Source organism: Mus musculus, chromosome 18, assembly GCF_000001635.26.
Source record: "Mus musculus strain C57BL/6J chromosome 18, GRCm38.p6 C57BL/6J".
NCBI lineage: Eukaryota > Metazoa > Chordata > Mammalia > Rodentia > Muridae > Mus > Mus musculus.
Genome location: NC_000084.6, coordinates 63,885,472 through 63,913,017, shown reverse-complemented (window position 1 = coordinate 63,913,017; position 27,546 = coordinate 63,885,472). Strand labels below are relative to the sequence as shown.

Genomic DNA, 27,546 nt, shown 5'->3' with positions numbered 1-27,546 from the left:
GTTAGTCTATGTCTTTTTATTGGGGAGTTGAGACCATTGATGTTAAGAGATATTAAGGAAAAGTAATTGTTGCTTCCTGTTATTTTTGTTGTTAAAGTTGGCATTCTGTTCTTGTGGCTGTCTTCTTTTAGGTTTGTTGAGGGATTACCTTCTTGTTTTTTCTAGGGCATTGTTCCCGTTCTTGTATTGGTTTTTTTCTGTTATTAACCTTTGAAGGGCTGGATTCGTGGAGAGATAATGTGTGAATTTGGTTTTGTCGTGGAATACTTTGGTTTCTCCATCTATGGTAATTGAGAGTTTGGCTGGGTATAGTAGCCTGGGCTGGAATTTGTGTTCTCTTAGTGTCTGTATAACATCGGTCCAGGCTCTTCTGGCTTTCATAGTCTCTGGTGAAAAATCTGGTGTAATTCTGATAGGCTTGCCTTTGTATGTTACTTGACCTTTTTCCCTTACCGCTTTTATTATTCTATCTTTATTTAGTGCATTTGTTGTTCTGATTATTATGTGTCGGGAGGAATTTCTTTTCTGGTCCAGTCTATTTGGAGTTCTGTAGGCTTCTTGTATGTTCATAGGTATCTCTTTCTTTATATTTGGGAAGTTTTCTTCAATAATTTTGTTGAAGATGTTTGCTGGTCCTTTGAGTTGAAAATATTCATTCTCATCCACTCCTATTATCCGTAGGTTTGGTCTTCTCATTGTGTCCTGGATTTCCTGGATATTTTGAGTTAGGATCTTTTTGCATTTTCCATTTTCTTTGATTGTTGTGCCGATGTTCTCTATGGAATCTTCTGCACCTGAGATTCTCTCTTCCATCTCTTGTATTCTGTTGCTGATGCTCAAATCTATGGTTCCAGATTTCTTTCCTAGGGTTTCTATCTCCAGTGTTGCCTCACTTTGAGTTTTCTTTATTGTTTCTACTTCCCTTTTTAGGTCTAGTATGGTTTTGTTCATTTCCATCACCTGTTTGTATGTTTTTTCCTCTTTTTCTGTAAGGACTTCTACCTGTTTGATTGTGTTTTCCTGTTTTTCTTTAAGGACTTGTAACTCTTTAGCAGTGTTCTCCTGTATTTCTTTAAGTGATTTATTAAAGTCCTTCTTGATGTCCTCTACCATCATCATGAGATATGCTTTTAAATCTAGGTCTAGGTTTTCGGGTGTGTTGGGGTGCCCTGGACTGGGCGAAGTGGGAGTGCTGGGTTCTGATGATGGTGAGTGGTCTTGGTTCCTGTTAGTAGGATTCCTACGTTTACCTTTCGCCATCTGGTAATCTCTGGAGTTAGTAGTTATAGTTGACTCTGTTTAGAGATTGTTCTTCTGGTGATTCTGTTACTGTCTCTCAGCAGACCTGGGAGACAGATTCTCTCCTCTGAGTTTCAGTGCTCAGAGCACTCTCTGCTGGCAAGCTCTCTTACAGGGAAGGTGCGCAGATATCTTGTTTTTGGACCTCCTCCTGGTCGAAGAAGAAGGCCCAAAACAGGGCCTCTCTCAGAAGCTGTGTTGCTTTGGCAGTTCCCAGAAGCTGTCAGCTTCTGTGGTGCAGACTCTCACCTGTGCAGACTAAAATCCTAAGTTCCAGGGAGTCCTGGAACCAAGATGGTGACCGCTGCTCCTGAGGCTGAGGCCGCCTCCCGAGCCAGGCGGACACCTGTCCTCTGGTCCGGACGGTGGCTGGCTGTCTGCGGCCCGCCAAGGGTACTGCCTCAGCGGCTCTGTGCTTCCGCCCGTCCCAGAAGCTGTCCGGTTCTCTGGAGCACCCTCTAACCTGTTCAGACTAATTTCCTAAGTTCTCGTGTGCTACAAATCTTAATGTGAGATTCTACCTTGATAAAAGGGAGAGGACTGTGTGTCTGTTTCTGGAACCTCTGTGTAAACCTAGCCTTACTCTGTTCTCTTAGCCCTGCCCATGGGCTGGTGTGTAAACCCTTTGTTTTACAGACCTACAGGATAGGCCTTTGGTTTTAGTCTTTATTCTAAGGAAATTGGATACCACAGACTCTCTTACTGAGCATTTCCCTCGATTCCTCTCCACCTTTCCAATCATAAACACCAGGGCTGAACGACATTGTAGATAAATAACATGAATAGAAACATAGTCCCCTTAGGCTGAGCTCACTCTTCTCATGATTGCTTATTAATCCAATTCCAACGCTGCTCCATTTTAGGAAACTCATTTTAAAATTTACAGAAAAAAAAAACATTTTAGTAAAGTTACCATCTAAAACTTCTATCGAATTAGGGAGTAATGTATGGATATATTCTAGGAAAAAACATTAATATTTCTGCAAATAGCCTGCGTATCTTAGTCATCAGTAAGGAGGCTTTGACAACAGTTGCCATCAGCTACAATGTTTTAAGCACATGCTTAGTTACATAGCACCCAGGACTTCCATCCCACACTTTCCCAGGAACACTATTGTGTTAATATTTGTTTACAACTTAATAAAGACTATGCACCTCCTTCGTGTTAAGTTGAAACTTTACATTTGAAAATATTTTTCTTTTTCTTCTCCTCCTTGTCATCACTGTGTGTGTGTGTGTGTGTGTGTGTGTGTGTGTGTGTGTGCGCGCGCACGCGCACGTGTGTGCATGCTATGGCATATCATGGAGGTCAGGACAGCTCTGGAGTTGCTTCTTCCCTTCTGCTCTTACTTAGGTTCTGGGAATGCACCCGGCTTGCATCACTAGTCAGCAAGTAGATACTGAGCCATCCCACTGGTGCCTAGAGCTTCATGTTATATCTCAAGGCAGAATTTATTTCCAAAGCTCAAAAATGGAAATTTTTTCTACCCTTCCAAACATGTTAGCTGCATATATTTACAGAAAATTAAAAACAAAAACAAAAAAACCCAAAACTATGCTAACCCTGTCTGTGTAAAGGGCTTCCTTGGATTATAAACACTTATAAATGAAAATTTCAGAACAGAAAAGTTGTCCAATATAGAATTCTAAAGCATGGTTTGGATTTTTAGAGTGTTTCTCTCTATCCTTCAAACTTAACAGAAATGGTTAAGTTGGAGTCAAACTACTCAATTTTTCTCTCTAACTCTATAGAGTTCAAAAGGAACCTTTGCAATGTATGGTGCTTCTCTGTACACCAATGGTTCATGGCTTCCAGCCGCTGTTTCCCTGTCTGTGTTTGGTAAGCTGTGACAATACCCCACAAGCAATAGGCTCTCTAATCCGCTCATGTCCTCAGCTGTCCAGCACATGATGAGCGTGGCCCCTCAGCAGCTGCCGTGCTCCACTCTTCTTTCACAATAAAGGCCCTGCACCATGACCAAGGCAGACAGAATCCCAATCACAGGTTGTACAAAGCCAGGCAGGGGTCTAGTCTTCCAGCAGCATAGGAGTTTTCTGCTTGTCTATGAAGTAGAATTTATGCACGATCTCTAACACTTTATCAGTGTGTACAGACCCACACAGATCTTTTTCAAAAAAAAAAAAAAAAAGAGTTCTCAAAGCAAAGCAAAAAACTGTGTCTCTAATTTTTATTACAATTAGCTAGGTGGCTCATTAATTACTCCAGAAAAGTACAGCCTCTATATCTTATAATACAGTTCACACTGAATAAACATACCATTATCATTCATTTAAAATTATCCTCATCAAAGACACTACCTGTAGCTCACTTACCAAACAAACAGCATAGGCCTGAAGTACAGGGGCTGTGCAATGGGAGCTGAGAGTCCCAAGGGGTGGGCCCAGTGCTTGGGTCAAGTCACCTATCTCTCTTAATACATAGAAGTTAGGTAGCATATTGAGTGTACCGGGCCAGATGCAGCTGATGGAGAGTGTCATATATAAAGTATGGTTTTATTAAAAGTTTACTGGTGCCATCACTGTCTACCAACACACTAATGAGTGCTCACTTTGGCAGCATATATATTCAAATTGGAACCACACAGAGAAGATTAGAATAGTTCCTGCTTAAGGTTGGGAAAAAAAAAAGAAAGAAAAGAAAGAAAAAAGAAAAAATTGTGAAGTGTTCTACATTAAAAAAAAATTGAGTGATATTTAAATTTCCATAAGGTATAAGATCCTTAATGAAAATTTCATTAAATATAAAATCTAAAAGTACACTTGAAATTCTGCCCTTACCATTTTTTGTAATCTTTATGTCTTTAATTTTTCAGGTATTAAGATTTTGAATCATCTTTAACTTTAGCTTTAGAAGCTAAATCTGAAATTAAACCTAGTAATTTTTTACCATCTAGAAAACAAGAGATGGTGTTGTCTCTCACAGATTCATACACTATATCTTGGTGTGTACACCTGCAAAATGGGGGAAATCATGTTTAGTGCCTAGGGCTTCTGTATTCCTAAAGGAAAGCACAGCAGTCCAGCCTGAGGAGCACTGCATGTTGGTAGAGTAAGCAAACAGAGGCCCAACAGGAAGTAGAAATTAGGTAGGCAGTTTAGGATAAAGACTTCCAAAGACCTGTAACTGTTTTTGTTTGTTTGTTTCTTTGTTTTTTGGGTTTTTTTTCCTAGACTAAAACCCAAAAATGTCCTCGAGCCCCTTGACTGCCTCTTCATAGCCAGAGATGGCAGAAGCTTGGAGGCTCTGATCTCTAATTTAGTTCCTAAATGACTTTAGGGGTACAAGTGTTAGAGTAAGCAATAAGTGTCCACTAAGGAAAATCTCATTCTTGTAAGACAACAGATTCTCTGGCCAGGTCAAAGACTTAGCTAAGAGATCACCCCTAGGAAGACAGTGTACGTTAAGCCATGGTTCACATTAAGAGATAGGTGCACAAAGAGAGAGAGAGAGAGAGAGAGAGAGAGAGAGAGAGAGAGAGAGAGAGAGAGAGAGAGAGAGAGATGCACACTACGTCCTTTAAGGGAACACCATAACTTTCCTTCCCAGGACTCCCACCCTAGAACAGAAGTTCACTGCAGCCATGCAGCTTGGTAGATCTGTCCGCTCTCCTGAGTTACTCAAGCACTGCACTTCCCTTCTCTTCCTTCTATTGCAGGCATTCCTTAACACATCGGGACTCCAGACATTTTAGGCTTGCTTACCATTTCCCTAAAGCTCCCTCCCAACCATGTGGCTGCTTGTCTGTCTGTCATGATACTTTAAACAGCATGACACCCACTGCACCCCCCCACCCTCAATTCTCCTCCAGGAAGCTGCAGAGATTTACAGCTTGACACTCCAATAAAACTGTCCTTGAGCTTCCACTGCTGTCCATTCTTAAATTATTTATTAATTACACTAAGAACTCTAAGAGGTGAATCCCCGTGTACATACAGTATCAATACTGAAGGCTGTTTTTTGAACCTACAGATCCATCGTACATTGGTGTACACGTACACAGTAGGTGGTACAGCAAGGAACTTCCTGTAACAACCTGTTTCTAAAGGAAAAGCTTAAACCCATCTGGTGTCTAACCTTCACTCTGCTTCCCCAGGACAGCTGGCAGGAAGCAGCTGTGGGTTGGATGGGTGAATCCCAGTTTGCATCCTGCTGATAGGTCAGAGTGAGGTGGACTCACTCAGCTCTGCTTAAAGACATGGCCTGTGGCTGCTCTGTTGGGCGCCATTACTCTTCTCCACACAATGTTCTGATGTGGAAATCCAGGCACACCTTCTGCTTCTCCTGCAGACTCATCTCAACAGGCCTGTTCACCCTTTTCCACTCCCACGTCCTCAGAGTCCTGGACATCAGGAGACAGGGCCTTCCTTTGATTCTGCTGGAAACTAGAAATAACTGATACGTGAAAGGGCCAGTGTTAGATAATAGGCACCCCTCAGCAAAACATCCAAAAACCCCGAAACAAGGGCTGCTGCCAGGCCAGACAGAGCATGAATCAGAATTTGAGAGTAAGGTGTCGAGAATTCTTGGAAAACACTCTATTGACCTCGAGGCAATAGAAAAACTCAGAAGTCAATTCTGACAGGGAGTGTCAGTACCAGAGAGAGAGAGAGAGAGAGAGAGAGAGAGAGAGAGAGAGAGAGAGACCACTCTACTGTCTGCTCTCCCTAAGCCTGCCCTTATAATCTTACAAGAATAAAGAAGGAAATATTTGCTATTTGCTCTTTCCAGAAATATCAACTAAAATTGTAAGCACGTTTCCAGTGTAAACGCAATTTCACGTGGCAAGCTTGGCATCATGGACAGAGCAGGGCAGCGGGGCCCTGGAGCCCGGTTACTGTGTCCACAGTACACCCGCCACAGCTGGGCATGAGGGGTGGGGAAGGTGAGAGCCGCCCTTTAACTGCTGTGTGCCCCGCTGCTAGGCTTCTGCCTTACCATCTCCGTACTCCAGCCTGCACCAAGTGGGCCACGCATGTAACAGGCCATTTTCAATCTAAATCTTGTTAGAGATTAATAAGCAAACATTTTCTTGCTTATTATGCAATTTATCATGATGAAAAGTCCACTGGACTCCTCAAGGCTACACGCTGATACATTCATTTATTCAGAGCTGGGTAGAGAAAGTCATACCAATCTTTGTGACAGAAAGGATGTAATAGCAAGATTTAAATTACCTACTGAAAACTATAAAATTTATGTCTCTTGACATACTGTCTGTAGATAAAGCATATATATATATATATACATATACATGTTTACTTTGCTGATATAGGTTTGATATAAACTTATTTACAAAAACAAAATTGTAAATGCTAAAATTAAAATGAAAACTTCCAGGTAACAAAAAGGTATAAAAACTTGAGAAATTGTGTTTGATGAGATTTGGAAACAAACCACATTTTTAGATAATGACAATATTGCATGCTTCTCAAGCCAGGCCAAGAGACCTTCACTAGCAGCGGCCTGTGCTGCGGTCTCCCTTGGGCACAGAACAGCAAGTCAGCAGGAAGCTAAGGTTATGGATAATGTTTTACCATATTAACCAAGAAACAAAACATTTAGGATGTCCTCCCTGCTCCTCTAAGTTCTTTGTGAACAGAAACTCATTTAGCATCAACCTTCTGAAACAATTCTTTATTTTCCAATCATGTAGCAAGGGAGACTAGAACTAGGTGAGATTAGAACACATGGAGGTGTGCCCAGAGGGCAAAGAGGAAAGGTGCTGGCGAGGCTTGCACTAAACACCCCTCCTTCCAGTTAACCTTGGGCTCTGGGCAAGAAGGGACAGCCAATCTATAGACAAAGCCACAGCACTGTACTCTAGCAAAGGACAGGAGGACCTTACATGCTGTAATTGGAGGGACCAGGACCTAAGGGGAAGCAGCCATGAAGCCAAGAGCAGCTCACTTTAGTTTTCTACAAAGTCAGCCATGACAATACTGGCATGTCATTCATTTTCACAAAGAGGCAGGATAAGACAGATAGGACTTTCTATCACTTTATATTCACTAGGATGAGATGCTTTAAAAAGTAGACAGAGAAGTGGAGATCTTGTATGTGCAGGGCTGATGGGAATGAGAACTCAGTCACCATGAAGAACTGTGTAGCAGCTCCTGGACCTCTTAAACACGGGACTATCCGATGTCCTAGTAATCCCAATTTGGAAATGAAAACGAGTTCTCACATAGACACACATGAACAGATAAGCAAGACATCATTACCAAAAGTGTGATGGAATTCAGTTAAAATATAAAATAACACAGTGAAGCACGCTACCACATGGATGGACTCTGTAAGAGGGATTAAGTGAAAGAAGTCAACCATAAAACACCACAGGATGCAAGGCTCCATTTCGGTGAACTATTTAGGACAGGAAAATTTAAAAAAGGACGCAGTGTTTCCTAAAGCGTGCAGACAGTGGCACGGGGAGAAACTGCTTAATAGACACGGGTGTCTCCCTGGGGTTAGCACTATTGGGAACGAGGTGGCTGTGATGGTTGTGCACTGCCAGTTTACTTGTGGTGATAATCACCAATTGTAGGCCGCTTGGATAAGACACCCAAGAGAGGCAAGGGTTTCTGGAATCAAGAGACTGGGTTTCAGACAGTACCAATGTCCATCTTTAGTACCATAGCTCCTAACCAGTTCACAAAGACCTGTTCCACTTATGTCAGGTTAGCAACTCTTCCAGGTTACTTTTTTGTCTTTATTTTAATAATGATGATTATAGTGTATTTAAAATGCAATTGATTTCATTTACTGTCTGTGCATGTGCATGTGGGTGTGAGTGTGCACACACACACACACACACACACACACACACACACACACCAGAGCATCAGTGTAGGTCAGAGGACAACTTGCAGGAGTTGGTTTTTTTCTTCCACCATGTGGGGCCTAGGGATTGAACTTAGATCATCAGTCAGGCTTCGTGGCAGCCACCTTTGCCTGCTGAGCCATCCTACCGTCCCAACTACAATCTTCATTTAACCTGTCACTGAGTATATGCAAAAGAAACTCCAATAAAGTTAATTTAAACATTAACAGGAATTTCCCAAATTTTCTAGCTCCACCTTCTCTTAGTAAAACATTTTTGATCTAGTACCAAGTATGTATATCATTTTCCTTTAAACAGTTTGCTTATACAATTATTTATCAGTAATGTCAAGGTATAATTTATCAAGGTATAATAAACACAGTTTGAAAATTATATCACAGACCATTCACTCAAGGCTACATCTCAGTTTTCTATTGAGTTTTGTATTGTTTTTGCTTTTGAGACAGGGTATCACTCTCTAGCCCTGTTTGGCTTTGAACTCACAATAATCCTCCTGCCTTGGCATCCTGACTTGTGGCTACAAGCATGGCCACTGTACCCAGTCAGTTTACTGCTGATTAAACACCCTGAGTTTCTGGAGGATAACCAACACCTCCATCACTTCCATCAACAATGCGCTAGCCCACTGGAGCCCACACGTACTTGGCAAGTTGTTTCTCAGCGTCTGCACAGAGCTCCAGCAGCCCCATCAGGACAGCGGACACATCCATGTAGGGCTCCCATACAGTGAACCCTCGCCCAATCAGGTCAGTGGCAGTTCTCCGGATGGTGCTATGAGGAGGGAGCTTGGGACTTGGTGGCTGTAGCAGAAGATATGTCAGTGCCTTGCCTAAAAAAAAAAAAAAAAATCAGAATATTAAGTATACTTTGAAAATATAAGTATACTTCAACATTTCCCCCAAAAGGGTTTGAACAATAAAATCATAAAAGATTTTGAACCTATGTTTTATTTAGCTCCATATTATTAAAAGTTAGGTTACAATGTTTTATAGTATATTCTTCAGTACTAATTACATAATATTTATATACAAATACTTCTATATTAAAACATGAATAGCCTAGCTCCCCTTCAGTGTTACTTCCAACTCAGTATCACAAATTTTAAAAGATGGTTCAAATAATGTAATATAGGATTTTAACAATTTTAACTTTTCAATTGTATCATCTATCACGGGTCATATTCAAACACATCAGTGAGACTTGACTTTAGAGGTAAGGTCCGTAGAAGGGCTAGAGAAGGCAGCATGTAAGGTTTGAGGTTGGAGACATTTCTTTCCACATTCTGGGGCCATTCATAACAACATTCTTTACACAAGTTTATTTTACAAATATAAAAATAGCATAATATAATTTCTAAATCTGATCAAGTAACCTGGCTTTGCCTGTGCTGACGTATATGCCGAAAGGCTGAGCCGTGTGACAGTTTTCTCTGTGTGCTCAGTGGTCATGAACTGCAAAGGCCTGTTGAAAGGGCGCTTTGACATTCAAAAAGAAAGCAATTAGAAATTATAGCAATTTAACTTATTTATGTTTTTTTGTATTGTTGTTTCATTTTGCTTTTTCAGACAGATTCTTCTCTATCCTGGCCTTGTCTGTCTGTCTGTCTTGGAACTCACGATGTAGACCAGGCTGGCCTCAAAGGCACAGAGATCTGCCTGCTTCTGCCTCCCAGGTGATGGAATTAAAGGCGTATGATACCACCTGGGGCTAAGAAAACTAATTTTGGAGAGAGACTTTCGTTTGTCCTCCAGAGGGGAAGTTACAAAGCAGTTCCTAAATCACAGAGCATACAACTTGCTGAGAGAGAGGCACACAGAGGGCCATGCTTTCCTAACTTAGAGACCGGGACTTCAGTTATTCACTGGGCCTCAGTGTCCTTGTGTATGCAGTAGTGGCAAAGATGGCATTCTCTGGTGAAAGATCCAAGTGTGGACTGTGTTTATGCTACAGAATGCGCTACCCAGTCAGCTATCCTGGTAGGTGCTCAAAACATGGTGGGCAGGACTCCTGAAGACCATGCTCAACTAGTCTCTGCTGTTTAAAATTTGCCTCCCTCCCTCCACCCTCAACTCTCTTCTCTCACAGTCCCCCTCCTTATTTTATTTATTTATTTGTTTGTTTGTTAATTTATTCATCTATCTATCTATCTATCTATCTATCTATCTATCTATCTATCTATCTATCTATCTATCTAACTTATTTATTGTATGGATGGATGAGGTCAGAGACAACTTCTGCGGGATGGTTCTCCCCACTTACTATGTGATTACTGGGAATCAAATCCAAGTGACCAGGCTTGGTAGCAAGTATCTTTACATGCTGAGCCATCTCACTGGCCCAATCCATCCATTTTCTAAAAAGAACATGCTGCATAAACTTTAATATATCTGATACACACAAAAATATTTATTTAATCTGAAATAGTCAGATATTGAGCAGAATGGCTTGAAACGGAGGTGAAAAAGAAATGTTCTATAAGTCTGAGTCTATGGAGGAGTTCTGTACACTAAGTGGTTCTGAACTTCTTAGTCACAGAACCTTTTAAGGATCTGTTGGATCAAATTAATAAATAAAATGTGGTGCATACATGCAATGTAATTTTATTCACTTATAAAGAAAAATGAAACTAGGAGATTTGTAGGAAGATAGAATGCATGTTAAGTGAAGTAACTCAAATTAAGGAAAACAAACGCCTTATTTTCTCTCATAGGCACACCTTCCATTTGATTTTTATACCTGCTTCTAGGGGTGTGAGTGTAGGTCATGAAACTAGAAAAGGAACCAAGAAAGCAGGAGAAGGATGTGTTTGTCTTTGGGGGCTGGGGTGGGCTAACAGAGGACATTGGACGTGAAGGCAGTGGAGACAGAGGCTCCTGCTGTGGATCCAGGCAGCCGAGGGGATCCCAGGGCTGAGGAGAAAAAGTGACTCGTGGAAGCTGACTTCTGGCACTGCACTGTGCTGTGGCGTGGCACCTCCACCCCCACCCCACACCTACACACAATAAACAAACTACAAACAGGAGGGGCGTACCCTGGAGGGGAGGAGACTGGCAGAAGGAGTCAGCAGGACAAGGAAAGGAATGGAGCAGGATGAGCAACAACAACAACAACAAAAAAAAAACCATGAAAATGGCTGGAAGTGCCACACGAAACCAATACTTTTGCTAAAGAGAAAACTTAAAAATAAAAAAAATTAATGTGCTGGATCCCATAGCCTTTCCCTTTGAACATTGCATACACAGACAGAGTGACCAATTCTGTGTCACAATGACAAAGCAGCCATGGCTGTGGGTTAATTATTTATGCACTGTCTTAGTCAGAGTTTCTATTCCTGCACAAAACATCACGATCAAGAAGCAAGTTGAAGGGTTTATTCAGCTTATACTTCCACATTGCTGTTCATCAGCAAAGGAAGTCAGGACTGGAACTCAAGCAGGTCAGGAAGTAGGAGCTGATGCAGAGGCCATGGAGGGATGTTCTTTACTGGCTTGTTACTTACTGGCTTGCTCAGCTTGCTCTCTCTGATTCACAAACACTAAGCCCTACTCCTGGCTACTGGCTCTGGACACACCAAGGTGCTCTCCCTCAACTCAGTACAGACTGAAATTCTGCATTGCATTTTACAGCATGGAGCCACGGTCAGGGTCAACCGATGGGCGGCTTAGTTTTTCCCACATGTAAGCTAGGTGAGTGGTAGAGACGGTGGCAGCTCTATAGAGAGAATTCCCCGTGCAGCTTGTTGTCTCTACCACCGTGTACCTGAAGGTACACACACAGTGCCAAGTGCAGACAGACGCAGAAACCACAAGAACAGAATAAAAGCTGAACAGACCGAAGTCCAGCACTGGATAAATCACAATTAACTTTGAGCCCCTGGCTGTCGGGAGAATTGTGTCAACCTGCAGCCAACAGTGATATCAATAACTAATATTTTAGTGCTCTTTTATCTCATTATTTTGAAGGATATCAACTTTAATCTTAATGGTTTTTAAAAGTGCTATAAAAGAGCAACAGTGCAAGAAAGTATTTCCACTTTGCTCTAAATAACAGCTAAACACTGGGATGAGAGAAAGGCTGAGACATAGATGCTGAGGTTAGAAGGGTCAGCACTGTACTATGGCTCACTCGCTGCTCTGGCACGAGGAATACTACTCAATCATAAACTAGCAAGAAAAACCAAAAACCAAAAAAATCCCATCCAGTCCTTAGTATTTTTGTAGGATCTGGCTAGTTTCAATGGCTTTTCAGAAATAATATACAAATCTTAGAACACAGGCACACAAATACATGTGTACTATACTGACATTACAAAGCTATGTAACGAATTTGTATTCTGGAACATGTATTTATTACAAAGCACAGACTCTATTTATTAAAGAATGTCATGTATACATAATACTACATGAAAACTCTTCTTTACATGAAAAGAACTATAGGTATACATGCCTATGGGCATCATGTTATTTTTATCATTCCTTTTCAAAAACATCTACACTCTTTCTACTTTTCCCACTGGCTGAGCCTGATAGTGAGACCTTCTGTACCGCAAACACAACAGGCCTGAAGAAAAGCATGCTTGTTTGGGCCGCAGAGGACACAGCCACCTGCCCGCTCTACGTGATAGCACAGCACCTCAGTTTCTCTATATACTCATTTCGCCATATATTGACTTTCCACAGCCAATGGATCAGATCCTACCAAGACACAAACTGAAACTGCACAGTACTGCTCTACCCAGTTTGTTCATGTAGAATGTCACTAGACAAGAGAAGATCCCTATAAGAGTATGAGACTGGTGACATTTGGCCCAGCCTTTCTTTTCACTGTAATTTTTGCCTGAGATTTACCATCCTTTCTTATTTGAACAGGAAGACCTCCACGGACTCCTGTGGCTACTGAAGCTGTGTCTGGGCCTCACTGTCCTAAGCCATCTGGCAGCCAGCACTGTGTCAGAAGGTGGCAGCAGGGCTGGAAACCTACAGGCTGCAGACCAAAGGGAGGACGGTGGAAGAGACATCAAGAGAAAGGAGGAGGCATCAAGTTCACAGCTACTCTGGGTTTCAAGGCAGAAGCTTGGGTTTTATGACAACCAACGCAGGTGGGAAAATATCAGCTAGAAAAACAATTAAGAATTAGAAATTAAAACAGAAGTGAGCATCAAACCACACTTTAACAAGAGAACATTAAACGACATTTTCTTACTGGTTTAAAAGACCACAGCCCTTCAGAGAACTGTTCTCCATGCCCTTGGAGACAATGCAAAGCTACCAGCATAGCCATAGGGAGGAAACATAAATGACCAGGCTCTGCTCACTCCTACACCAGGCAGCAGTCCTAGTCACAGCAACCTCAATCGGTGGCCTTAGAATCCTGGATGAAGAAAACAGTCACTGACTCTCCCTGGGTCTGAGTAGCAGACAGGGGACAAAGGGCCATATTCTTAAAATACTTTAATTAATAGCTCAATTACAGGGAAATTCCTGGGGGAAAGCATATTATATACACTTTAAACCAAATGAATTTATTATGATTTATGCCATTACAAAGAGTGCAAAATGAATAAATAATGATTGGCCACTTATTTCAAAGTGTAACCTAGTGAATGAAGCCTTTTCCCAGTTGCTATGTGCATCAAAGAACAGGGATGGCAGAGTGCCCAGAGAACTCTATTGCTCTGCTTCATACGGGTACTTGACTAAAGATGATGCTAATATGTGTTATTTGTAAGTATAGAATAATTAAGATACACTTTTATAACTGGATGCTGGTGACACACACCTTTGACTACAAGACTTGGCAGGCAGAGGCAGGAGGAATTCTGTGAGCTCTTTCCACTGCTGCTTATCAGGACAGGGGCTGAGAGCTGGGAACGGGGCCTCACGGCTCTGCTGGCCCTGTGCAGCTGCCTTTCTCGCCTTAGGTCTTCAGTGGAGGTCCTGTATCGGCAGCTGCTGGAGAAGATTTTTCCATCATTGCTTCAAACACTCGGCTGAGTGAAGGATTTTCAATTCATACCCGAGATAGCCCCAAATGTTACAAAGGAACAGAGAGAACAGTAATTGGCTGCAGTGGTTTTCATGGAGATTGTCTCACTTTGGCAAAGATTATTGAAGCAAGATTAAAGATGTACAAGCATTGCAATAACAAGGCCATGACAACCGGGGCGATCGCCACAATGCTGTCTACCATCCTGTACCAGCACGCTTCTTCCCTTACTATGTTTACAACATCACTGGAGGATTCCATGAAGGAAAGGGAGCTGTGTACAGCTCTGACCCAGTGTCAAGGCAGGAGGCTCAGCAAGTGCCGTGCTACAGCCTCTGCTCCACAACCAGGCTGGTTTCGGAAGTATGCGGCGTAGAGTATGTCCCCCTGATCCCAACTCTGAGCAGAGCCACGAGGCTGTGAAAGATGTCTTCTTCATTTCTACAGCTGGGAGGGATGTGTGTACTGGATAGGCCCTCAGGATCTGCATCGGGACCAAAGGGGGCATCAGAGAGCAGACTGTTTCGCTTAGGAAAGACTGATGTGTGGACCATGTATTGGAGCTGTGGCACAAGTTTGTTTTATTAAAAAGAAATGTAAAGTAAAATAAAGAAATAAGTAGCCGTCATTTCTTTTGATTAAAAACCATAAAAGAACTCTGTTAGAGAACTAGCAAGTATATTTTAAAACTTATTAGTCTTGTATTAGTTTAACCAAAATAGTCGTAAACTAAAATAATTACATGTTTCCTTTCTTACAATGAAAAGAATATAAAGTTCAAATTCAAATTCTCCGTGATAGAAAGCATTATTTTTTTTTCCTTGTCTCACTGAATGTCCAATTAGCAAAGCTGTATCACATAGAGAAATTCAGTCTCATTTTGCTTTTGGTTAAGTCATTTTGGACAGCAGGCTAGAATATAAGGTAGTCTGGCCATCCTACAAACAGAAGGGTATTTACTGCTCAGTGCACATGGCCTTCTGTCGAAGAGAAGTAGAAAGTGCCTCTGGTTGGACAGCTGTGGATCAGCAATGAAGAACTAAAACAATAAAAGCAAATGCTTACAAGATCAGAGATCTGTTCAAATCTATAATGCACTGAAGGGTGAGCAGTCCAAATACTCCTTTCCTCTCTTCCCAGCAGGTGGAGGGCTACTGAGAGGCTCATCAATGAGAGGGCAGGAAGGGGGATAGAAGAGGACAATTAAGGGCTCGTTCATGCACTTTGTAGCTAAATTATCTTTTCATGCACAATCTTAACTGAGGGCCAGCAATGAACCAGATCCTATTTTCAACCCAGGCCCCCCAATTCTAGACTTGTATGATGGTTCTGTAAGAGCCAGATGAACCAAGAAATACATCAAGTTCTACTAAGTGCTGGGCAGAAAAATAAACACAGGAGCCTATGAGTGCCAGAGACAGGAGAGTACAAGATGGCTCAGAGCTGGGGCAGAACTACAGAACCATCTCACTGATGTGGAAGAGGCATGAGAAAGTTGCCTGCCTGGGAGACTGAGACACTGAAAACCAGCATAGCTGCAGGACTGACAGCAAGAAGGAGGGCAGCAGGCCATGGCACAGTAGTCTTCACACAATGGGCTGTGCAGGACCATGAGGAACTGTGGAAGGCTCTGGCGAGGAGCGTGAATGACCTTGCCTCATTTCACAGTGGAAGGCAGCCGGGGCTGCACACAGAGCACGTCATACAGGGCTGGGGAAAGGGCGGGCCCGGGAAGACCAGGTAAGCTTCCAAAGGTAGCAAGAGGTAGCAGACCAGCCAGAGAGAACTGCACAGGTTCTGTTAAAAACTGTTTTAATGGCAGACCAAGCAAGATTCATTTAGGGATTGGCTATTTCCATATGAGTGAGTGAGTGGGAGTGTGTGTGTGTGTGTGTGTGTGTGTGTGTGAGAGAGAGAGAGAGAGAGAGGCAGAGACAGAGACAGAGACAGAGACAGACAGACAGACAGAGACTAAGTATTCTGGCACAAACAGCTTGTTTGAATGGCAGTTACATTTAGCCAAACAAGTAGGAGCAGAAGATCACTATCTGCCTGCTGACTGTAAATAGGGTGCAGCAATCCCATTTAGTTTGGGGTATCTCTTTCTGTGTTTCTTTTCCCCTCACCCACTCTATATGTATGCAGTGTTTATATATGTGCCATGGCATTTATATGGAGGCGGAAGGTCACCCTTGTCTGAAACAGGGCCTCTTGTTGTTTGCGGCTGCATATAGCAGGGCAGCTTGTCACAGGGTGCAAGGTTCCAAGGAATATACCTGCCTCTGCCTTCCATCTCAGTATACCAGTGCTGAGATTATGTTAATGAATCAGCCCTAAGTTTTGAGTCCTGGAAGGCAAAACTAATGCCAATTGAACTAAAACGAAAACGAAAACGAAAACGAAAACTAAAACTAAAACTAAAACTAAAACTAAAACTTCAGAGGCAGCCCTGGGATAGATAGCACTGCCCTGTTCCTAAGACATGGCATCTCAAGTCACTGATCTTCATTGGCAATAGGTGTTCAACCATCAAGTTTCTGGCCCCACTGCTGAGTTCTCACATGCCTGCTTGTCAGCACCAACTGCACCAATGGGTTCAAGGACCTTCTGGAACTCCCAATAGTGCCATCCTCCAAGCCCGCCGCAGCTGAAAAACCTCCCAAAGTACCCTCGTTAGAGAGAATTCCTTGGTGAAAGCCTGTAGCATTTCCTGCTGGACCACAGCCTCTGGGTGAAGTATCTGTTTACATGAGACTACCATAAACTTTATAATAGCATGCTGCTGTAAGGAATGGTAACATATTTGGAAGGCAGATCTCATGTGGACATCTTAATAGCCAAGTGCTAGCTCTGCTAATTACAAGAGTTGTTGTCAGTCGAGTCCCTGGGTATACGGGCTTAGGTGTAAAACCTAAGAGTAAAATTAAAAATCTGAAAATCATTATATAAAAGAACCTTTAAATACCAAAACAGTGTGAATGGCCGAAGAAGTAAGAGAAGTTGGTGTCTCAGAAACCAAGAGAAGGAAGTCTCAGGTTCCAGCAGAACTAGAACTGTAACACAGGACAGACAGACTGCCACAAAGGCTAAGCCATGATAATGGGATTGCCCCTGTGTAAGTTACTGGTGGTATCAATAAGGTTTCAGTAGAGTGAAAGGTGGGAAATCCTGAGGTGGCATCAGGAAAGAATGGTAGGTGAGAAACCTAGAGGTGGATATGGTTTTTAGTATGGAATGTATGTATACTGTCACGCAAAGGAAAATACTTTATTTCTGTGATAATGGTTCCGATGATTTCTGATAATAACTTGGTGTCCATATAGCTTCCTCCTGATGGAGAATGGTGGGGTGAGATTCAAGTCCTCTGATCCTATGTTCTGTATCAGCTGCCTCTGGGATCTTTCAGCATCAATCAGGTCAAGTCTCTAGCCTTTAGTACAGAGCATTGCCTTTCCAAGATGCGATTCCCCTGTCCTTCCACCTTGTCCACACTCGACTGCCACATGACTGCACTTTAACCCTTTCCTGTCACCCAAGTGCTATTAAACTTCTGATGGAGGGGACTTGCAAGTAAATCCTGCGTTCTGAAGTTACTCCGAGGACCATCTTGTCCATTTGCACAACTGTAACGGATGAGGAAACCAACTACTATTTAAAAGAACATGAAACTCGGGGCTGGGAAGATGCTCAGTGGTTCAGAGTGCTTGTTTGTCTCATAGAGAACCAAGGTTCCATTCCAGGCATATACGTGGTGGCTCGTGGCTATCTGTAACTCCAGTTCTAGGCAGATCCAAGGTTCCAAGCTCCCTTCTGACCTCCACAAACAATGGGCACACACAAGAAGCCCACACATATATGCAGACAAAGCGGCCATACATATAAAGTAAAATTTAAAAGATCTAGAAAAAAATAAAGACTGCATGAAAACACACAATGAACATCTCCCATAAGTATTAGTGTTAACCAAAAGCAAGGTGAAAAATCCCCCAAAAAAGAGTGAAGAAAAAAAGTGAAATGTTCTGTTATGACCTCAAAACTGCATCTTCTTTTAAATAATTCATTCAAGATAATTAAGGAAGTTACACTATAAATATTAAATTAAATTAAGGAAGTTACAAGACAAATATTAAAGCAAGCTTATGATGATCTAATGAATAAAATCTCATGAAAAATTACTTGCTCTCTTTTCTTAATAACAGCAAAGCATGCGCTGGAACAAAGAGCTGCTGCAGGCTAACCTTTCACGGATACGCAGTGGAAGATCACCAAGGCTGTCCCCTCAGCGTCTGCTAAAGACCAAGACAGCTGCACGTGCAGCCTGGAGCTGCATAGGAGAGCATCCAGAATGCTTCTAGATGCTAGGAAAGGGACAATACCGGCTTCCTCTCCATACACGCATTTAACACATTCATTTTACTGAAGGAGAATAAGGGGTTGGGGAAGATGGCAAACAAAAGTCACTTGGCTGCCCGTTTCTCAGTCTGGACATCTTTGTTTAAGCTTTGACTTGGCTTAAATGAACGAATTAATATTGACAAAAACATCAACTAAGCTAATGAGTTGTTAGTTAAAGCAATAAACATGTCACATTAGAGTCAGCGCAGTAAAGAGGTAATTAGCCCTGGAAAGGCCCTGCTGATTGGAGCTGTTGAAATCCTCTGCTCTTAACCTTTGAGTCCATTATCTAACCTAGAAGTGGTGGCTGTGTTAATGGGAACGCTCCGGTAAACATCAGCCTTCCTCACAGCTCAGCCTACTTCACAGCTCTAGGATGCAAAGGGTGTCAGTGCTTACAGGAGCTCCAGGCAAATCTAAACTAGGCACAGATATTAATGTTCAAACAGAGAAAGTCCAATATATTTTAAAATATTCAAGTTTCTCTATTTTTTAGCAGAGGGGCACTTGGCAATATATCTAGTAACATAAGCTGTAACAAAGGAAAAGCCAGGTCAAGCTCAAAAATACCTGAAGCAACCAGTATTACAGGCTAAACTCCTAGATGACAATTTACACTCGTTTAGCAGGAAGAAAACAATGCCCCACAGTGAGCCTTCCTTGTGGAGTCTGCTGCTTACAGAGCCTGACTTTCAGCTGGCCCCCTGATGCAGTTCAGCTGGAACCGATCACTAACTTGGCTGAGTTAGCTTCAAGACAATTAAAGCGAGCAGCTCAGCTTGTCTGTGCTGGAAAATCGGATGCTTACAGAAAAATCACAGGTAGGATGACAAAGACTTATACAGCTGGAAATCCAGAGCTCGATATAAGAATAAAACCCTGTTCTCTGGTTTCAGTGGCCCGTTCCCGACAGAAAGCAAAAGCATGGGGGAAGGAGAATTGGACTCTGCATAATCTTTATATCTATTTTTTAAAACATTATGAAGCATAGACATTTTGACATTGCATCTCACAGTATACACAGGTGCCTGGGAGTAGATACTGTTGTATGTGCATAGAAATAGGCTGATAATACATTGTTAGGTTATGGGCATTTTGCCTTTGGAAATCTGTTTTTGTTTGTTTGTTTTGTTTTGAGACAGGGTTTCTCTGTATAGCCCTGGCTCTCCTGGAACTCACTTTGTAGACCAGGCTGGCCTCGAACTCAGAAATCCACCTGCCTCTGCCTCCTGGGTGCTGGGATTAAAGGGGTGCGCCACCATGCCCAGCTTGGAAATTTGTTTTAATTTTGATCAGAAAAGCAAACAGAGCCCTCTGATGTGAATCTTGCACTACCATTGCTGTTTGTTTTGAGTGTTTTAACACCATTTCCTTTTACAGAGGATAAAGGTACTGCATCCTTATTTTGTGATGTCTAATGAAAGCAAAGGTTTGATATGTAGTTCCCTGAAGTGTGTATAAGTGGTGTGTGTGTGTGTGTGTGTGTGTGTGTGTGTGTGTGTGTTTTAGAGGAACAGAGACAACTGAACATTTACTATACGGTAAATCAATATATGCTATCTTCTCAGGCTGAGTAATTTTGGAAGGGACAGGAAACAATTAGATGCTTCACTGTATTGGCTAATGTATAATTTTAATGTTAAAAACAACTTCCTTTCAAATATAGCTCTTTTTCACTAAATCTGCAAAACAGCTAGATTAGATTAATTCTTCAACAGAAAAGAAGCTCTACACCCAGTCTTCATTTTTAATGGACATGATAGAAGTAATAATGTTAATCAAGCTAAGAAATTTATTTTTCTGTTACTTTACTGCCATTGACATTTAAGTAAAACCTGAAACAGAGTATAGCATTCCCTTGTTATAAAAAAAAAAAAAAATCCTCTAGGATCAGTAATAAAAAATAAGATCACCAGAATATTTTTAACATATGGATTTAATTTGATACCATCTAATTTTTTTTCTTGTATCCAGGAATGTATAACAGAACGATAGTGTATGAATGTTTTTGCTGCTCTCACATACTTGAGAATAAGACATAGCAGCAAACCATAGTTTAAAATGTCGGGGGGGAAGGTATCAGAAGTAGGAGGGTATCAGATTAGAATCATACAACTATGATTTTAGTTCCATAAGGAAAATCACAATGTCCTTCAGAAAATTCAGGCATTTTCTCCCACTCCACACCTTGCTCCTCCATCTGCTTTGAGCTAAAGGAAAGCCCCATGTTTGTCTCTCTACTGGCACTGTAATTACAGAGAACTGTGTGCTGCTGAAGGTGGGCACTGGTGCACACGTCTAATAAGATGCAGTCATTTGGATGAGACCTGCTTCTTGAGTGGATAGTGGTATTCAGTACGGTAGCATATGCCCTGCAAACAGGGGGCAGGTTCTCTTTCCATTGCCTTCTTTAAATTATCTAAACTATTTTTATTTTCTTTAGGCCTAGGCATATTTAATTGTAAATTATACTTAGCTTTTAGAGTAAAAAATTTTTTAAAGTAGAAAACTTCCTGGACACTAATCCTTCAAAAATATTACAAAACATCTCGGCAAACAATAAGGAAGACACAGCAAAATGGAAGAAAGGAATGAAAAATGCACAAAGCCATCTGTATTTGTCCCCTGGCTGGCAGGCAGCAAGCACGGTGCTGTGTGTTGACATGCGCTGTTTCATTTATTCTGAAAATAGGTTTGTGAGGAATACAATACTAGTTTCTTTTCTTTTCTTTATTTTTTTTAAGGGTGATTAAAAAAAAAAAGTCATTCCCAGAAAGCATAAACAACATATTATTGGTACTGCCAGAATGAATGAAGTTTCCTGACTTGGAATCACAGGTTCTGTCCAAATTAAGTACACTATTTACACAAAAATATTATCTAGGTTATGCCTGCATTTGTACACTGTCTGCACAGGGGTTTTATGTCGAATGGAGCACTCCATGCTCTCCTCTCCTGACAAGGCCACAGTGACATGCTGTTTTACAGTCTCTCACAGAGTCATCCCCACACATACGGATAGTGGAAGCCCAAGCATCCACACCTCCAGGATGCTGAAGACTGTCCACCCAAACTCTACTGCATTAGCACATCCAAACAAGGCAGAGAAAGGCAGCAGAAATCACAACTGGATTTCCAGCTTGCCCCTTATTAACTCTGGCCTAGTTTAACTGAGCTAGCAATGCCATTTTTCTTCCTTTCAAAATCTGTAGAGGGGGAATCAAATGTGAAAGGGAGATCAATTCTGCTCCGAGACAGTACAGGAGCTCAGCGTGAGCTCTGCTTCAGTTATGGAAAGAGTCTAACTATACCAGTCAAGTGCGCGCTTATAAAACTGTATTACGGAGGCAGGAAAAAGAACAAGCACACCCCAGAAGCAACAAGGAGATTTCATGGTTACTGAAAAGACCCAAAACTCTGCCCATGGCCCACAGTCCTCTGTGTAGATGCTGCAGACAGCATACTACCCACTTGTGTAGATGGTACACAAATAACACAGATGCTGCACATAGCACACTGTCCCCTGCATAGATGCTATGATCTGAAAGTGCTTTAATCTAATCTCCAAAGTGGAAGTGTTAAGAATTGGAACCTTTGGGTGGTGATTAAGACACCAGTGCCCTTATTAAATGGGATTCAAAAACCTTCCCCATCCTTCCGGCCACATGGCAGATGAGAAAGTGCCACCTATGAGTTACACGTCCTCATAATAACCAAGCCTTTTGCCATTTTGATGGTGGATGCTCTAGTTTCCAAAACTGTGAGCAATAAATTCATGTGGCTTAAAAATTATCTATTTTTGGCATATTTCTCTCTAGCATCTTGAGTTACTTTGCAACAAATATCACTTATAAATATTTCATCATGTCTGACTTAAAGATTAAGATACACACACACAAACACACAAAAAAAAAACCCACAAGACTATTATCCCATCTGGAATAATAATCATTTCTTTAGATTTATCAAGTAGACTGTCAGAGTTACAACTGTATCCATTGTTTTTTGCCCCCTTCCTACTTACCTTCCCCCCCTTTACAGCCTCTCCTTTTCTTCTTTCTTTCCATAACTACTTATTTTCATGGACTTTTCTAATTATAATACAAATTTCTCTCTTTCTCTCCCTCTTACATTTTTAAATCTATAGTTTATCCTCTACCTACTGTCAATTCCTTTATATGATGGAGTTTCCTTAGGTGTGGCTCTGACGATTACATGTCTCTGACATTATTTCAGATGCTCTGATCTTTGTGTCCTACAAAGTGCTACTTGCAGAATGATACACTTCCAGCAGAAGTGTAGGTACTATCTGTCTGTCTTAGGGTGGGGTTAGGAACTGTAGTCCCGGTCTGTTGATTCACTGGGGAATAACATAACTGCACTTTAACATTCCATCTTCATTTATTGGGTAGAACACTATTGTAAAGAATTTCTCGGACAGGAGAGATAGCTCAGCAATTTTTTGTTCCTGGCAGAGGACCAGATCTCAGGAGTTCAGTTCCCAGCACCCACACTCGATGGGTCACAACTACCTTATGACGTGTTTAAAGGCTGCTTCAAAACTGTGAGGCACTGTACACGGAGTATCAGATTCCTTTCTTATTAGCACCTGCATGACTGTTTATAACACAGAGACCTATTTCTTCACAATGATTAAAATAAAATAAAATAAAATAAAAGATTGTATCTGACCTGCCAGTTACCAAGCTCCAATACCACTTGCTCTCTACGTACCTCCCCCCACCCCACCCCCAAACAAAAAACCCTAGAAGAAACACAAAACAATGCTTTCTCAAGTTTTCCTATTACCAGAAAAGAAACTAATATAACACAGAGATCCTGCCGCACTTTGGGGTGAGATGTCCTACAGTGCAGAAGGTTCCTTTGGCATTAAGTTTTTGCTTCACCAGATCTGCCTTCCACATCCTGTCCACGCAGCAGACAGACTCACAGTCGCATCTGTGTGCTTCCTCGTTATACTATTTCAATAGTTATATATATATATATATATATATATATATATATATATATATATATATATATATATTATACCTTTAATATTTATTTCAACTTCCTTAATTTTTCCAGTCCTCTCATCATTCCATGAAACAATTAAAATTTTACAAGTTCTATTGTTGTGTAATTCATATACACACAGAGATTCTAGCACTTTTGAGTAAAGAAGCTTAAAAAAAAAAGATAAACGGAAGTGCAGTTTTTTCAGCAAGGCGGTGTTCAAGTACAAGATCATGCAGTCAACGAGTCCCTGCAGTGAGGGCGAAGCTCCTCAGCCACTTCCTCTGTCAGGAAAGAACCAGGCGCCTTACCCTAGTTTCCAGGTAGACAAAGTAAAAAGGTCTGCCGCACTTTCCACAGGGCATGAAAGGTGAAGTGAAAATTTTTAGAAGTTAACAGGCTATAAGATAGATGAATAAAAATTCCACAACATTCATGGTGGATGAGGTACTTCCTGCTATCATTTTAATCAAGGTTGAAGTCTGCCTTTTCAGTTTACAACCATCAGCTAAGGCGTTAATGAGTAGGTAAGACAATGATCTTGATGTTTGTAACATCAAGGAAAACAGGAGAACTCAGACTAAAACTGCTGTACCTCATGCTGAGAGGACAGCCACTTGAGAAAATCTGAGGAATGAACCTACAAGGATTCACATAATTCTGCCTATAAGACACTTGATTCACAGTGAATGATCTGCTGAGGAAAATGTGTTGTTAATACAGTGGTCAACCTCAGGCTGAGTCATAACTAACCCATGAGCTTGCACAGCCCTGAGAGTCATTGTTGTTTGCGGGACAGATGCTAATCTGAGCTCATTTATACGGGACCTGCGTTGACAATTTCATTGTCAGGTTGGGTCATGTATACTCCCACCATTTCACCATCGTTGACTTTCAAGCTGGCAGTTACATCCAGGATAAGTTAATACGCACTGCTTTTCTTAGCTCTTGCCTGTGTTAGGCAAATAACACATGCATGGCTCTTCAATGTGCGGTGTGCACTTAGATGACAGATAGAAGGAAAGTACAAAGTAGTTATTTTTCCACTTTTTTGTTTTGTTTTTGTTTTTTACTTTTCCACTTTTATTTAGCATTAAAATTATTACATCTTTGAGCCTGCACATTATGTACATATATATGTGTGTAAATGCTATATACATATCCACAAAGCAAACTCTATGGTTATAAAAATTATATTGATGGACAATCTGTAGGTTCAGCAATATGACTTCTGGCAAGGAGAAGAGTTAAAATGATTTTCTGCATAAATACTATGTAATGCCGCCGTACTTGGGGAGCGACCGCATCAATATTTGAAGACTTGTGCTACTGCCCAGAACTCTGCTCTTCCCAGAAGTACAGGGGCCTGCTCCAATCAACCCAATGCTGCACGAGGCAAAGGGAAGGTCACAGAACTGGCACAGGAGACACTGGGAGCAGACTGTTCTCATAATATGATGGTCCGCCAGACAAAGCAGAATTTTAAATGGGTTTGGGTTTAATGCATTACTTTCTCTTTGCCAGAAACTCTTTTTCAGTGCTTAAAAGTCCAAAGAATTCTCCACCTGCCAATATTATTCCCTCTTTAGCACAAAAACACGAGTAAATCCTCTACTTGCCATTTTTATTCGTTCCTTACTCCCAGAACGCTGTCCCAGTGAACTGACAACCACAGCTAAAATGGATGGCACTGCAACATTTTACAACATATAATGGAACTGTACTGCCTTTTCTATTTGGGAGAAAATACATCGTAATGTCTGCTGGGACTGGGGAAAAGAGATTAGAGGCACCATTTCTCCGGTCTGATAAAATACCTCATAGCAGGCCAGGCCATGGCAATTAAAAGGCAAATAAAAGTTAAATATAGAATTTGTATATCTATTATACATTATAATCAAAGATTTAATCTTGTTAACAAATCATTAATTATTCCTTATCACTAACATTCTGAAGTAGTAGGTAAGGGACAGGGCTTTATTAGGTCATTGAGATGCAAACTGGAGAGCAAAAGTTACTGACCATCATCGATTCATCAGCAAATGCTAAGTAGGGTGTGTGCTTACCACACACAGTTTCTTTTTGTCACTGGTCTGGTTCTTTCCAGTTGAAATCTACTTCTTTCAGTAGCTACAAGGCTTTATTGTATAAAAACATATGTAAGCATGATAAGACAGTTCTTAGGGGAAAAAAGGAGGAAACTGGAGAAACATCAAATTTTCTTTTCTTTCTTTATTATTGATTATACCTGTCCCCCTTCTCTCTGTGTAGTGTGTGTGTGTGTGTATAATGTGCATGTGTGTGAGTACCATGTGCCCAGGTGCTAGTTCTTCTCTTTCAGCTTTACATGAGCTATGGCGTCTAAGCAGGGTTGAAGGGCAAGCCCCTTTACTCAGGAAACAATCGCCCCAGCCCTTCATGTTACTTCATGTTCCTAAGGGGTGAGTTGAATGTACATAGAATATGCGTAGGAAGAACAGAAATCAAACTGAGGGGTTTGAGAGAGGGTCTTTCACCAACCCGGGGTTCATCAGTTAGGTAGACTCTTTGGCCAGTATGCCACACCATGGGATTTGCTTGCCGCATCCCCCTCATGATGGGAATACTAAGTCCTACACTTGGTTGTCACATGGATTCTGGGGAGCCAAGCCCAGATGTTCCTGCCTGTATGGCAGGCATTTCACACATTGAGCCATCTCCAACCCCAAGAAAATAATTTTTTGGTTGGTCTCTCAAATATAGACAATAACATAAACCCCTAATTCATAACACGTTTATGGAGAATATTAGCACAAGGAATCAAGCAGAGAAGGAAATTGTAGAGATCAGCAAGTCCCCAGTTTTGTGACTATATTTAGAAATGTAACAGTAAATTATTCCTCCTGAACGGCTCCAAATCAGCTGCACTTCTCCATAGAAATGTCAGGCAGGATGTTAGGCATCGCCAACTGAACCCCTGCAGTGATCCTACAAAGAAAAAGATGCCTCCCTCCCAGGTAGGTGTAGCTAGGAGGTGGCTCCTAGAGCAGCTTGCACCAGCCTGTGATGTTCAGGAATAGTGAGCTGCATCATTGCTCCTCCTTCTCCTGAGTAGCTGAACAGCTGAAAGTCTAACACTTCAACCTGAGCTCCCTGGCCAGTTTCTTGATCACTCACACTCTGGGCTGTCTGTGAACTCTTTGAGGAAGTCTAATCTTAGCTGTGACAGAGAGCCTATCCCTATCCTTTAGTGTTTATTCTTCCTCAGGCCTAGGTAGACAGAGGAGCAGCTGGTATTTTTTACACACATTTTCTGAGACCATAAGAGTCTCTTTTAACTCCAGGACAAGGAATAGGTTCCTTTTTTTTTTTGAATTGTTGACCAACCAGTAGAACCCCATAAAGCCTCACACATTACAGGCTATAGCCATTGCTTTTCGATGCCCTGTAGAACTTGACAGTAAAACTCTCTTGATGAAGGAATTGCACAATTGAGTAATAAAATATGGAGAAATCAAGTTAGAACAGACCTAGAAGCTTCATCCATACTGACTAGCTTTCACAGAGCTGGAAGATGCTGTGCACAGTGCTGGAGCAGAAGAAAAAAGTAATCACCAGTCTCACCTAGGTGTGAAAACCCTGACAGCTACAGTAGTGACTGCCCTTACATGATATGCCCACTGGTACAACAGTGGCACAAGTGTTACCAAAGTAACCAACCACTTTCGCAGTAGTTCTGATGCCCATTTCATGAGCTGCAACCCATACCTGGTACTGTCAATGAAGCCAAACAGTTTATGACTAGATAGGCTATAGGCCCTAAGGAAGAATCTACTGTAATTATTTTGCTAAGGGTTCATACTATTAAAATGACTCCTAATAACATATTGTTATACTCATATATGAGTACATCTCTCAGTCCTCAAGAGAAAAGGGTGTCCTTGCAGTAGATAGCAGTTAACACAGAGACCACCACCTCCCATGCGGCAACATGCGAAGAATAAGAGACTAT

The 27,546-nt window shown here is 41.5% G+C and overlaps 1 protein-coding gene, 1 non-coding gene and 1 pseudogene across 4 annotated transcripts in view; 2 read left to right on the top strand and 1 right to left on the bottom strand.

Annotated features, from left to right (window-relative positions):
* Positions 1-27,546, bottom strand: part of Wdr7 (WD repeat domain 7) — a 281,263-nt gene that overhangs the window by 76,743 nt on the left and 176,974 nt on the right. For all 3 annotated transcript variants that reach the window (XM_006525478.4, NM_001014981.1, NM_001360837.1), the window contains one exon: positions 8,802-8,988. In XM_006525478.4, the coding sequence (XP_006525541.1) occupies positions 8,802-8,988 (187 nt within the window). The remainder of the gene's footprint in view (positions 1-8,801; positions 8,989-27,546) is intronic.
* Positions 3,862-3,968, top strand: Gm24384. The gene has a single exon (XR_003952712.1). It is a non-coding gene; the product is annotated as a U6 spliceosomal RNA (small nuclear RNA).
* Positions 13,987-14,683, top strand: Gm19076 (predicted gene, 19076; annotated as a pseudogene).